General features: G+C 37.3%; 1 protein-coding gene across 3 annotated transcripts in view; it reads left to right on the top strand.

Moving 5' to 3' along the window:
* Nucleotides 1-14,979, top strand: part of MBIP (MAP3K12 binding inhibitory protein 1) — a 34,906-nt gene that overhangs the window by 11,484 nt on the left and 8,443 nt on the right. For all 3 annotated transcript variants that reach the window (XM_007105729.3, XM_028495933.2, XM_055088389.1), the window contains exons 7-8: nucleotides 963-1,060; nucleotides 7,224-7,262. In XM_007105729.3, the coding sequence (XP_007105791.2) occupies nucleotides 963-1,060; nucleotides 7,224-7,262 (137 nt within the window). The remainder of the gene's footprint in view (nucleotides 1-962; nucleotides 1,061-7,223; nucleotides 7,263-14,979) is intronic.

The following is a 14,979-nucleotide window of genomic DNA, read 5'->3' as shown; positions in this document are numbered from 1 at the left end:
AAATGAAATTGAGTTATTTGTAGTGAGGTGGATGGACCTAGAGTCTGTCATACAGAGTGAAGTAAGTCAGAAAGAGAAATACAAATACTGTATGCTAATACATATATATGGAATCAAAAAAAAAAAAGGTTCTGATGAACCTAGGGGCAGGACAGGAATAAAGACGCAGACATAGAGAATGGACTTGAGGACACGGGGATGGGGAAGGGTAAGCTGGGATGAGGCGAGAGAGTGTCATGGACTTATATACACTACCAAATGTGAAATAGATAGCTAGTGGGAAGCAGCCACAGAGCACAGGGAGATCAACTCAGTGCTTTGTGTCCACCTGGAGGGGTGGGATAAGGAGGGTGGGAGGGAGACGCAAGAGGGAGGGGATATGGGGATATATGTATACGTATAGCTGATTCATTTTGTTATACAGCAGAAACTAACACAACATTGTAAAGCAATTATGCTCCAATAAAGATGTTAAAAAAATTATGGTAAAGCTCCTTTTAAATGTTCTTCTGGGTTAAAGGAGAAAATATGGCATGTAAGGAGAAGTATAATTGAAGAAAATGATATGACATATTACAACCACTGAATTGAATTGTCAGTTGTCACTATGCATTTTCCTCCTCCTAAATAACTGTCACAGTCTGTCAGAGATACAAGTTGTTCTATATAGGAACTATTCAATGTCTTGTAAAATGAATTTAACATAAAACAAAATGCCTAGCAACATAGGAAGCATAAATGGGGCTTGGGGAGAAGTGTAGTATAATAATATATCCCATAGAGTATATTATGAAAATGTTTGCTAAAGATTTCATTCTGTCTTACTCTTGTTAACTTATTTTCTTAAGTTTAAATAATTCCCATTCTTTTGCATAAGTGTCTTTGCATGGCATTTTAAGAATAAAAATTGTAAGAAGAAAGAATTATCCATAGTATCTCAGAATTTTTTTTAATGTATTTAGGTGGTCCGGTGCCAAGAGACGTTTATCAGAGAATTAAAAAACTTGAGGACAGAATCCTTGAATTGGAAGGCATCTCTCCTGAATATTTTCAATCTGTAGTAAGTATAAGTGTCTGTAAGAAATAAATGTTATTTTAGGATTCATTATCACATAATTCACTCATCGATCTGCTGTGTGCAAAACACTGTTTTAATAGTTCAGTGATGAATGAACATAGTTCTGAGTAAAGAGTTATCTAGTTCTTTAAAGATTGTGATTTTGAATATTGTATTATAGACTCAATTTTTTTTAAAGGGTTACTTTTATGGTACATTACCCAAATTCTCAAACTTAAGCCATTTTTGTGGCATAATAAATCAGCCTGAATAGTGGTGAGTCCTGTCACTCTGAACTTGCTATCTTGTAAAACAAAGACTGCCTCTGGGACATTGTTCTCTGTTGTCCCTTCTGTCTCTTTAATCTCTCACTCTCCACAGACTCCTTCCCTCAGCTCATACACGTTTACATTTCTCCCCCATACGAAACACACACCTCAGTCTGCCACCCTACCTTTTTCTTTACCCTAACCACTAGACTTTCTGAAAGACTAGTCGATATTTAATTTCTCAATTCTAGCATTTATTTATTCATTCATTCTTATCCCTTTTACCAAGGAGAGTAAAAAACAATTTGTGCTGATAAGCATCTTCTTTGTCATATCAGCATGTTTCAGACAAGCCATCCTGAGCTCCTTGTGTTAATTTCCTCAGTCTTCTGGGGTGATTATACATAACACCTGCCTTTGCTGGGGCTTAGTGTTTGTTTATTTGTTTTAAAGCAATGCCATATTAGAAAGAACTAAAGTAAAAGTGAACAAAATTTTTAAATTTACTAAATTTTTAATAAAATTTACTGAAACTCCTGTTTCTGAAATATTATGTAAGATAGCTCAGTTAGCATGGATCATTATAAGTCACTGGTGAAAATGCGCTTAGAATTATTTTAGGAATAACAGCAATCTTTCCAGTTTCAAATTGGTATTAGAGTAAGGTACAAAAGAAGGAATATTTCCAGATGAAGAAGGCAAGTTGAATAACCAAAGTGAGCAGTGAATCTTAAAGCTCAATAATTTAGAGAGTTTTAGTGATTTATTTCCCTCAAATATAAAAGATGTCTATTAAAGTACTGAGGGCTGAAGCAAGGATTAAATGAGATAATACCAGTCAAGTACCTAGCCTGCTGTCTAGCACATGGTAAAACCTTAGTAAATATTAGCATTTATTTAATTTCAGAAACCATCTATGAAGTAGCTGTATAAACATGGATAAGTCATACAATTACAATATACCTTCTTTAATTTTAGAAGATTTGTTGGTTGTTTTACATAATTACAGAGGTCTTTCCACTTTTAGGATTATTCTTTGTATCTTCCTAGAAAACGTCATAGAGATTGTAGCCTTTTCCTACAACAATGTACCATAAGTTTTTCCCATTCAAGCTGCCTTCATTAAGAAATTCCTAGGCAGGGCTTCCCTGGTGGCGCAGTGGTTGAGAGTCCGCCTGCCAATGCAGGGAACACGGGTTCGTGCCCCGGTCCGGGAAGATCCCACATGCCGCGGAGTGGCTGGGCCCGTGAGCCATGGTCGCTGAGCCTGCATGTCCAGAGCCTGTGCTCTGCAATGGGAGAGGCCACAAGAGGCCTGCGTACCCCCCCAAAAAAAAGAAAGGAAGAAAGAAAGAAATCCCTAGGCAGGTTATTTTTTCTAGTTCAATTTCATACCTTGTTAATATAATTCTTGTTAACAATAGAACTGATCTTACAAGAGAGTATTGTAGTATTAGATGCCTCAAGTGAGATCTTGCCCCATCATTTATCTTTTCTCTCTGATTCTGATTTTAAAAGCTTAACATACACCTATTACTAAATTTAGTTAACAAAAGAATAAGCCCTTTAAATCATAATCTTATTTTGGGGGATCCATTTTACACAGGATAGACGGTTTAGAATGTTTAATTAAGGAGGGAGAAATAGATTGTAGAGGACCTCAAATGCTGTCCCCAGAAGTTTAAAGTTTAAATGCTATTGAAATCATTTGAGCAGGGAAGTGACTTGTGCAAGTGATATCTAGAAGATTTATCTCTTACTGTTCTGGGAAATATATGAAAAGGGAGAGACTGAAAATAAGGAGACAGTATTATACTAGTTTAGATGTGAACTGAGATCCTGAAACAAGGACATGAGAGTGAGAATAGAAAAGATTAGTGCCATAGACAGTAGGAAAGAAAAGTTGGCAAATATTGATGATTGGATATGGAAAGAGACATGGAGCAAGAATGAGTCCAGTTTCTGGTTGGAAAAATGATACCATCATTGGTAGAAATAAAATCTGGAGAGAGATTTTTGGGTGAAATGTGAACTTAGAGTCATAGCAGGATATGCAGATAGAAATACCAGGTAAGCTTTTCAAAATGTAGGACTTACACTTGAGATAATTGGGAGAGACAGTGTAGAGGTGAGAACATGAGACTGTCAGAGGCCTAAGGTCTGAAACTAACTTCAGGGGCAGGAAGCGTGATAAATGTAAACAGGATTGGCATGGACGTGTTGGGTTTTCATATTTGTAACAAAACTAGTGCTTTAAAAGAATAGTTCCAAATATATTAAACAACCTATATTTGATTAGAAGGATCACTTCTGGATTAGTATCGGAAATGACATACCCAAATTAATGCTGAGCAAGCACAAAACACTGACATGGTTTAAACGTTCAGATTGACTCTTTCCTTAAGGCCTATGAATATGTATGGTACAGACCCAAAGGCAAAGATTTCATACCCACCCTTCCATAACAGATGAATGTGTCATCTCTAGGAGCTGCGCTTCTCGCTCAGAATGGAGCCAGCTCTAGGGTTGTCCTTGCGCCTGAGAGGAGATGAACACACACCCTGCAGGCAACATAGCACATTATTCACCACTCTTACCTTCCTCTTGCTGGGAGTACACGTATGGCAATTACATAGTTTTATGTGTCTGTTCCTCAGAAGTCTATGGAAAAGACTAGATATGTAGCTTCTAAAGTTAGAAAGTAAGGGAAAATTGAGCCCATTAAATTTCCTAAGGATTGAACTTTTGTTAGAAATTGAATTTATGAAAAGTTTTTAACTGAAATGTGTCTAATCCAGGTTCACATGTAGATGAATTCTAAACACAGTTGGATAGAGATTATCTTGGGTAACCTTGAAGCACAGCGTATGAAAAGGGAAACATTAACAGAGAAAAGATATAAATTGTATTTGGTTCCTAAAAACACACCTAGATTATGTAAAGTTCTTTTCATTTATGAAACAGACATAAAACTCCAAAAAAAGTTAATGTGTGTAAAGCACGAATTAGAACAAAGTTAGTATTTGTTGCACATTTTAATGTAGTAGTTCTAAAGATCTTTACCCATCACATTCAACATGGAAAAATTGGAATGTGGTAATGTTTTAAAAATTTTAAGGGCATTGCTTAACAGACCATTTAAAAGATACAATTTTATGAGTATTTCCAGAGAATTACTTACTGATTTTAAATTATGACCCTTGAAAACAGTAAGTGTAATGTTCTTCACAGGTATATTTCCACAGCACTTTGTTAATTTTATATCACTTATCACTTATAATTATATGTTTACACATCTATTTTTCACACTATATTTTCAGCCTCTGAAGGGCAGGAACTGTGTCTTGTTTATCTTTGAACACAGAGTGTAGTAGGCATGGAATAAATGTGCGAATGAATGGATAGGACCTGGCTGATAATTATTGGACTTTTAAAGTATGTTAACTTTGTTCGAAAGCACTGACTAGGTGGAATCTTCACTCTAGTCTGTAATGGTTAAGTCCCGGTTCTAAAGGGAAGTGTGGGGAGAAAGGAGCCCTGAAGGCCACGTCAACTTCATGCATGCAGGCCGTTTACACATGAAGGTCATGGTGGGCCTGTAGCATGAGGTGAACAAGTGGGTCTGGCTGGAAAATTAAATTGCAAATCCATTTTGGGGGGTCTTGAAGGTCACATTAACCTGTTTGTAATTCCAGTGTCATTGGGGCAGAGTTAAGTCTTTGCGAAAGAAACCTAGAATGGGTTTCTGTCTGGTGACATTGTGAAGTTGTGAGTTGGAGAGAGTTTGGAGTCAAAGAAAGTAGTTTAGGAAACATGTCATTGTCCATACCAGGGAGAAGTGAAGGTCTGAATCAGGGCAGTGGGACTAGACGGGAAGAAACATTTAAGGCACTCCACCTGTAACCCTTAGCAATCGGTTACCCTTTAAAACTGATTAGAAGTAAGGAAGGGGGTTGGTCATGAAAAAGGCCTCCTTACCAGAGTTTTAGAGCATGGGTTTTCTGAACCTCATGTATGTGTTTAATCACCTTCTCTTTGGGACACAGGCATTATAAATGTAGCTATAAATTACCTGCTAACTTAAAATAGTGGGAGAGTAGAGACAATTTTTAAGTATCTCTGTCCAGCTGTTTAGTGTGTTGTGCTCTCAAATATTTTCTCTCAGGTACCAAGACTTGTTAAAATTTATGCCTTTTACATTGAGATTTCCTTGTACCCAAACAGAATAAATGTTAAAGCTTGTCCAGTGTATCCACAACAGATATGTTTCTAAGTGTTTGGCGTGTTGAAATATTCTGCTCAGACCTAAAATAAGCCCCCAAAGGATGCATTTTACTGTTTTTAAGTCATTGAACCACTGATGTCCTTGTTCTGATACTTCTCACTTTGGTTTCATGATATATTAATAATCTGATTGCTCAATGACATGGAAACTGTCCATATTTTACAGATTAAACTGTTAGGAAAACAAGGGGAAGTATATTTTCATCAGGGTGTAAAAAACCACCTTGTGGGAAGGTAGGCGACTGAGTAGTGACCAAATTAAACATTAAGCCTTTACCTGCCCATAGGCCCCACCACAGGTATCCAGCTCAGTTTGGCACAGGAAGGAGCATGTTTATATAGGCACTTTCTTCCCCATATTTAATAATTCCAACACTTAACTGATTTCCCACTTATTATAAACTACTGATAAGAGGCATACCTCAGTATTCTTTGAAAATAGCTTTTGACACAAAGGAAAATCAGAATTTTTACTTTCTCTTCTAAATCTCAGTGGTCACAAATGTTCAAGAGAAAATTTTGCCACCTATGTTGACAGTTTCTTTGTCAGATGTACTGATATACTAATTTGCCATTCAAGAGCTTGTGGTTCTGTGAAACTAAGAACAAAGTCTAGAAATAATTCATTAGGTCAGGGTTTAAAAAACACACAGCAGTGTGTTGGTGAGAATGTTATCAGCTTCAAGTAATAGAAGTTTATACTCAAACTGGTTCTAACAGTATGGAAATAATCTTATAAAATGTGAAGTTCAGCAGAAGCAATCTTCAGGGTAAACTGATTTACTGGGCTAAATCATGATTGTCAAAGAACTGAGCTCTTTCCCCTCTCAGCTCTGCTTGGTGTTGGCTCTTTCCCCAGGCAGATGGCAAGATAGCTACAGTGCTTTCTGGTGTCCTAACCAGATAACAGCAGTGTCCAGAAGAACTGCCTCCTTTGAGGGCTTTCTCTTAGAAGTGAGGAAATTTTTTCCAGAAGTTCTCCCCCTAATCCCCAGCTGACTCTCAATTATTGGCCAGAATTGGGCCCATGCCCATTTTGGTCACTGACAAGACCAGTGGGGTGGAATCAGTATTCCTCTGAGTCACATAGAGGAGCAGTAGACAGCTGCTCACTTAGACAACCACAGTGTCCATTATAGTCAATCAAGGGTGTGTGTGTATGTGTGTGTTTTCACCCCTTTGCCTGGTATTCCAAATTCTGTTCCCCTCTGTCTATTGCTGCTCCACTTGTTCAATATCCTGGGATAGAAATGTTAAAGAAAGGAAACTAAGTAGGAAATCCACAGAGCACCTCTTTCCACAATCACTCAGCTTCATTAGAAGCTGGGAATTAATGGGAAAGTGTGTGTAGTCAGGGACAAGCATGTTGCTGTGATGTAACTATTATATACTTTTAATATCATCTCATGTAACTATTATATACTTTTAATATCATCTCTGGAGGGTAACTTCCAAAGTAGAAAAAGGCAGATATTAGTTACAGATAGTGCTAGGTGAGTTTGTAGGCTTTATTTCTGCCAGGGTTCTCCTTATTTTGTTCACTATTCTATAAAGGAAAATTGTTTAGATTTTCTAAGCATTGATTACTTATTATTTTTTTACTTTTAATCTAGAACTTTTCTGGAAAAAGAAGAAAAGTTCAACTACCTCAAGTAAGTTACTACATTTTTATTTTGTTTCTGAAATAGTTTGGTTTTATACCTTTCTTATTAATAAAAGTTTCTACTGTGGTTGCTTTTATCATATCTTGGGATTTAAGGACTGAAAAAAAAAGAGCAACATAAAGTGTTGAATTAGAGAAATAATTTTATTTTAAGGGTGTGGAATGACTCAGATGGGCCAAATAAGTATTAAAATCTATCCAGATGTTAACTGTAGAAGAAAGTATCAGTTACAAAATGCTGAAAAATAATAAATGCTCAAGTAATTTAAATCTCATCCCTTCCCTTCTGCCCCATTTTTTGATTGGGATGTTTGTTTTTTGCTGTTGAGTTGTGAGAGCTGTTTATATATTTTGAATATTAACCCCTTATCAGTCATATCATTTGCAAATATTTTCTCCCATTCAGTAGGTCTTTTCATTTAGTTGATGGTTTCCCTTCCTGTGCAAAAGCTTTTAAGTTTAATAAGGCCTTATTTGTTTATTTTTGCTTTTATTTCCTTTGTTTTAGGAGACAGATCCAAAAAATTATTGCTATGATTTATATCAGAATGTTCCGCCTACGTTTTCCTCTAAAAGTTGTATGGTTTCCAGTCTTACATTTAGGTCTTTAATACATTTGGAGTTTATTTTTGTATATGGTGTTAGAGAATGTCCTAATTTCATTCTTTTACATGTATCTGTCCAATTTTCCCAGCACTACTTATTGAAGAGGCTGTCTTTTCTCCATTGTATAATCTTGCCTCCTTTGTTGTAGATTAATTGACCATAGGTGTGTGGGTTTATTTCTGGGCTTTCTATTCTGTTCCATTGATCTACGTGTCTGTTTTTTGCACCAGTACTATACTGTTTTGATTACTGTAGCTTTGTAGTACAGTCTGAAGTCATAGAGCCTGATTTCTCCAGCTGTTGTTTGGCTGTTCAGTCTTTTGTGGTTTCATACAAATTTTAAGATTATTCGTTTTAGTTCCTTGAAAAATGCCATTGGTATTTTGATAGGGATTGCATTGAATCTGTAGCTTGCCTTGTAATATGGTCCTTTTAACAATGTTACTTCTTTCAATCCATGAACACGATATATCTTTCCATCTGTGTTGTCTTCAGTTCCTTTCATCAGTGTCTTATAGTTTTCTAAGTACAAGTCTTTTACCTCCTTAGGTAGGTTTATTCCTAGGTATTTTATTCTTTTTGATGGAATTGTTTCCTTAATTTCTTTCTAATAATTCATTGTTAATGTGTAGAATTCAACAGACTTATATATATTAGTTTTGTATCCTGCAACTTTACCGAATTCATTGATTAGCTCTAGTAGTTTTTTGGTGGCATCCATAGGATTTTCTGTGTATAGTGTCATGTCATCTGCAAACAGTGACAATTTTACTTCTTCCTTTCCACTTTGGATTCCTTTTCTTTCTTTCTTTTTTTTTTTTTTTTTTTTTTGATTGCTGTGACTAGGAGTTACAATACTATGTTGAATAAAAGTGGTAAGAGTGGACATCCTTTTATCTTAGAGGAAATGCTTTCAGCTTTTCACCATTGAGTATGATGTTAGTTGCAGGCTTGTCATATATGACCTTCATTATGTTGAGGTATGTTCCCTTTATGCCCACTTTCTGGAGAGTTTTTATCATAAATAGATGTTGAATTTTGTCAAAAGGTTTTTCTGCATCTATTGAGATGTTCATATGGTTTTTATTCAGTTAATGTGTATCACATTGATTGATTTGCAGATATTGACAAATCCTTACATCTCTGGGATAAATCCCACTTGATCATGGTATATGATCCTTTTAATGTATTGTTGAATTTGGTTTGCCAGTATTTTGTTCAGGATTTTTGTTTCTGTGTTCATCAGTGATATTAGCCTGTAATTTTCTTTTTTTGTAGCATCTTTGTCTGGTTTTGGTATCAGGGTGATGATGGCCTTGTAGAATGAGTTCGGAAGCTCTGCAGTTTTTTGGAATCGTTTAAGAAGGATAGGTGTTAATTCTCTAAATGTTTAGTAAAATTCACCTCTGAGGCAATCTTGTCCTGGATATTTGTTGTTGGGAATTTTTAAAATTACTGATTCAGTTTCATTACTGGTAATTGGTGTGTTCATATTGGTATTTTCTATTTCTTCTGTGTTCAGTATTGGGAAATTGTACAATTCTAGGAATTTGTCCATTTTGGCATATAGTTTTTCATAGTAGTCTCTTATGATTCTTTGTATTTCTGTGGTGTTGGCTGTAACTTCTCCTTTTTCATTTATTATTTTATTGATTGGGCCCTCTTTTCTCTTGATGAGTCTAGCTAAAGGTTTACCTATTTGTTGATTTTTTTTAAGGAAATGACTTTTTATTGATTTTTTTTGGTTTGTTTCTATTTTATTTATTTCTGCTCTGATCTTTATGATTTATTTCCTTCTACTAACTTTGGGTTTTGTTTGTTCTTTTTCTAGTTGCTTTAGGTGTAAGGTTTAGGTTGTTTATTTGAGGTGTTTGTTGTTTCCTGAGATAACCTTTTATTGCTATAGATTTCCCTCTTAGAACTGATTTTGCTGCATTCCACAGATTTTGGAATGTTGTATTTTCATTATCATTTGTCGGCAGGATTTTTTTAAATTTCCTCTTTGATTTCTTCAGTGATCCATTGGTTATTTAGTAGCATATTGTTTTTTTAGTAGCCTCCATGTGTTTGTGTCTTTTGCAGGTGATTTTTTTGTTTGTTTGGTTAGTTGTTGATTTCTAGTCTCATAGTGTTGTGGTTGGAAAAGATACTTGATATGATTTCAATTTTCTTAAATTTACCAAGGCTTGTTTTGTAGCTTAGCTGTGATCTATCCTGGAGACTGTTCATGTGCACTTAAAAAGATTGTGTGTTCTGCTGCTTTCAGAAGGAATGTTCCCTGTATATGAATAAGTTCTTCTGGTCCAATGTGTCATTTAAGGCCAGTGATTCCTTATTGATTTTCTGTCTGGGTGATCTGTCCATTGATGTAAGTGGGGTGTTAAAGTCCCCTACTATTATTGTGTTACTGTCAATTTCTCCCTTTATGTCTGTTAATATTTGCTTTATGTATTTAGCTGCTCCTATGTTGGGGTGCATATGTATTTACAATGTTACATCATTTTCTTGGATTGATCCCTTGATCATTATGTAATGTCCTTCTTTGTCTCTTGGAACAGTCTTTATTTTTAAGTCAATTTTGTATGATATAAATATTGCTACTCCAGCTTTCTTTTGATTTCCATGTTCATGGACTACCTTTTCCCATCCTTTTACTTTCAGTCTGTGTGAGTCTTTAGATCTGAAGTGAGTCTCTTGTAGGCAGCATATATAGAGGTCTTGCTTTTTATCCATTTAGCCACTGTCTTTTGATTGTAGCATTTAGTCCATTTACATTTAAAGTAATTATTGATATGTATGTTCTTGTTGACATTTTGTTAATTGTTTTGGGGTTGTTTTTTGAAGGTAATTTTTGTTTGCTTTTTTTTTTTCTTGTGACTTGATGACTATCTTTAGTGTTATATTTGGATTTGTCTTTTTCTCTGTGTATATGTCTATTACAGATTTTTGGTTTGTGGTTACCATGAGGTTTTTATATAGCAGACTATTATATATATATATACACACACATACATACACACACACATATATATACATGATTGTTTTAAGTTGTTGATCTCTTCTTTCAAATGCATTTTAACAACCCTGCTTTTGTCCTCTCTTTCCCTCATGACTGTTTTTAATGTCATATTGTTACATCTAATTTTTTTGTGTATCCCTTAATTGTTTATTATGGATGTTAGATGATTTTACTACTTTTGTCTTTTAACCTTCTTACTATCTTTGTGCATGGATGATTTACTACCTTTACTGTATGTTGCCCTCTATTGATGAGCCTTTTCCTTTTGTAATTTTCACATTTCTAGTTGTGGCATTTTGTTTTTGCTTCTAGACACTCCCTTAACATTTCTTGTAAAGCTTATTTGGTGCTGCTGAACTCTTAGCTTTTGCTTGTCTGTAAAGCTTTTGATCTCTCCATCAAATCTGAACAAGAGCGTTTCTGTGTAGAGTATTCTTGCTTGTAGGTTTTTCCCTTTTATCTCTTTAAATATATCATGCAACTCCTTTCTGATCTGCAGACTTTCTGCTGAAAAATCAGCTGATAGCCGTATGGGAATTCCCTTGTATGTAACTTGTTGCTTTTTCCTTGCTACTTTTAACTTTAATTTTTGCCATTTTAATTACAGTGTGTTTTGGTGTGTTCCTCTTTGGGTTAATCCTGACTGGGATTCTCTGTGCTTCCTAGACTTGGATGTCTGTTTCCTTTCCCAGATTAGGGAAGTTTTCAGCTGTTATGTCTTCAAATATGTTCTCAGCCTTTTCTCTCTTTTCTTCTAGGACCCCTATAGTGCAAACATTAGTGTGCTCAGTATTGTCCCAGAGGTCTCCTGAGCTGTCCTCATTTCTTTTCATTCATTTTTCTTTTGTTTGTTCAGCATCAAATGATTTCCACTACTCTGTATTCCAGCTCACTGATCCATTCCTCTCTTTCATTTAGTCTACTGTTGATTCCTTCTAGTGTATTTTTCATTTCAGATATTGTATTCTTCATCTCTGGTTGTTTTTTATATTTTCTAACTCTTTGTTAATAACTTCTAACTTCTGTCTCTGTGCATCCATGCTTCTCCTGAGCTCTTTGGTCATATTTATGATCACTACCTGAACTCTTTCTCAGGTAGATTTCCTGTCTCCACTTCACTTAGTTCTTCTTCCAGGGTTTTATCTTGTTCTTTTGTCTGGAACATGTTCCTTTGTTGTCTCATTGTGCCTGAGTTGCTGTTTTTACTTTTATGTATCTGGTGGCTGGTTATGTTTCCCAACAATGGAGAATTGGCCTTTTGTTACCTGAGCTGTATGCTCTAGGGGTTCCCCCTATGAGGGCTGCATGGGTCTTTCTGTTGCGGCTGGCTCTGTGGGTGTTCTAGTAGGCTTGGTTGGCCCCTAGTCTGGTTGGCTGCCAGGCCCTGCCTTGTGTGGAGGCTGCCAACCACAGGTTGGTGGGACTGGGTCACAAGGTGGCTGACTGCAGAACCCCAAGTAGCCCGGGAGCTAATTTTGCCCCACTGGTGGCTGGAGTCAAGGTCCAGGACACTCCAGGGCTATTGCCTGCACATGGTGGGTGAATCCAGGTCCTGCAGCTAGTGCTGGCCTACTGGCAGGCAGAACCAGGTCCTGGAGTCTTAATTCTATAGCCAACGCGACCCCAGAGCTAGTGTTGGATCATTGGTGGGTGGGGCTGGTTCCTGACACAGTTGAGTGTGGCATCCAGGACATCCTGAAGCTTGTTTGGCCTGCTAGTGGGCATGGCCAAGCTGGTCCCAGTTTAAGGTGTGGCCTACTGGTAGGCAGTCCGGGTGTGCAGGCTGTGGTGCTGTGGTTTTCTTGTGGTTCGTGCCTGTCCCTTGGTGGGTGAGACTGGTTCAGAGGTTAAGCGGGCTTCCAGGGCAGGGCCGGGGCCCAGGGGATTCTGGGACTGGTGCCTGCCCACTTGTGGGTGGAACTGGGTCGTCTGGTTGCCAGGGCTGTGTCCAGAGGTAGCCATGGGCTAAGGAGGTCTTAAGGCAGCCTGTCTGCTGGTGAGTGGGGCTGTGTCCTGGCCCATTTAGTTGCTTTGGCCTGAGGCATCCCAGCACTGGTGCCTACAGGCTGCTGAGCCAGGACGGGGCTGGGTCCTGGCGCTAATAATCTAGGGGGAGGATTCCACAATGCCACTTGCTAGCACCAGTGTTGTCCACGTGTTAGAACAGGCTTCTAAAAATGGCTGGCCCACCAGCCAGTGGCTGTGTAACCAGATTGAGCTGCAACTACTTTCTGTCTCTCTGGACGACTCTGCAAGATCAGAAGGTTGGTCTGACCCAGGCTCCTGTCAAATTACTGATTCTGCTCTGGGTCCTAGAGCATGTGAAATTTTGTGTGTGCTCTTTGAGAGTGAAGTCTTTATTTCCCCAACCCTGTGGGATTCCCAAAAGCCATCCCTGCTGGCCTTCAAAGCCAAATGCTCTGGGCTGGTCTTCTCTCTGCACTATATATGTTGGTAGTCTTTTAATTTGTTGATTTCCTTTGCTATGTAAAAGCTTTTAAGTTTGATTAGGTCTTGTTTGTTTATTTTCACTATTACTTCTTTTGCTTTGGGAGACTGATCTAAGAAATTGCTGTGATTTATGGCTGAAAAATGTTTGCCTATGTTTTTCTTCCAGGAGTTTTATTGGTGTCATGTCCTATATTTAGGTCTTTAAACCATTTTTGGTTTACTTTTCTATATGGTGTGGGGGAGTGACTTGATACACATATAGCTGTCCAGCTTTCCCAGCACCACATGCTGAAGAGACTGTCTTTTTTCTTTTTCTTTTATCTTAACATCTTTATTGGAGTATAAGTGCTTTACAGTGGTGTGTTTCTGCTTTATAACAAAGTGGATCAGCTATACATATACATATATCCCCATATCTCCTCCATCTTGCATCTCCCTCCCACCCTCCCTATCCTACCTCTCTAGGTGGTCACAAAGCACCGAGTTGATCTCCCTATGCTATGTGACTGCTTCCCACTAGCTATCTATTTTACATTTGGTAGTGTATACAAGTCCATGCCACTCTCTCACTTCGTCTCAGCTTAACCTTCCACCTCCCTGTGTCCGCAAGTCCATTCTCTACATCTGCGTCTTTATTCCTGTCCTGCCCCTAGGTTCTTCATAACCATATATATATATATATATATATATATATTTTTTTTTTAGATTCCATATATATGTGTTAGCATACGGTATTTTTCTCTGACTTACTTCACTCTGTATGACAGACTAGATCCATCCACCTCACTACAAATAACTCAATTTCATTCCTTTTTATGGCTGAGTAATATTCCATTGTATATATTCTTCTGCCCATTTTTGGATTGGGTTGTTTGTTCTTTTGATATTGAGCTGCATGAGCTGCTTGTAAATTTTGGAGATTAATCCTTTGTCAGTTGCTTCATTTGCCAATATTTTCTCCCATTCTGAGAGTTGTCTTTTCCTCTTGCACAGCAAAGGAAACCATAAACAAGAGCTTTTAAGTTTCATTAGGTCCCATTTGTTTCTTTTTGTTTATATTTCCATTTCTGTAGAGGTGGGTCAAAAAGGATCTTGCTGTGATTTATGTTGTAGAGTGTTCCCTATGTTTTCCTCTAAGATTGATAGTGGCTGGCCTTACATTTAGGTCTTTAACCCATTTTGAGTTTATTTTTTTGTATGGTGTTAGGGAGTCTTCTAATTTCATACTTTTACATGTAGCTGTCCGGTTTTCCCAGCACCACTTATTGAAGAGGCTGTCTTTTCTCCACTGTATATTCTTGCCTCCTTTATCAAAGATAAGTTGACCATATGTGTGTGGGTTTCTCTCTGGGTTTTCTATCCTGTTCCATTGATCTATATTTCTGTTTTTGTGCCAGTACCATACTGTCTTCATTGCTGTAGCTTTGTAGTATAGTCTGAAGTCAGGGAGCCTGATTCCTCCAGCTCCATTTTTCGTTCTCAAGATTGCTTTGGCTATTCGGGGTCTTTTGTGTTTCCATACAAATTGTGAAATTTTTTTTTCTAGTTCTGTAAAAAATGCCAGTGGTAGTTTGATAGGGATTGCATTGAATCTGTAGATTGCTTTGGGTAGTACAGTCATTTTCACAAT

Source organism: Physeter macrocephalus, chromosome 11, assembly GCF_002837175.3.
Source record: "Physeter macrocephalus isolate SW-GA chromosome 11, ASM283717v5, whole genome shotgun sequence".
NCBI lineage: Eukaryota > Metazoa > Chordata > Mammalia > Artiodactyla > Physeteridae > Physeter > Physeter macrocephalus.
Note: the sequence above shows the minus strand (reverse complement) of the source record. Positions and strands in the feature narration are given on the sequence as shown.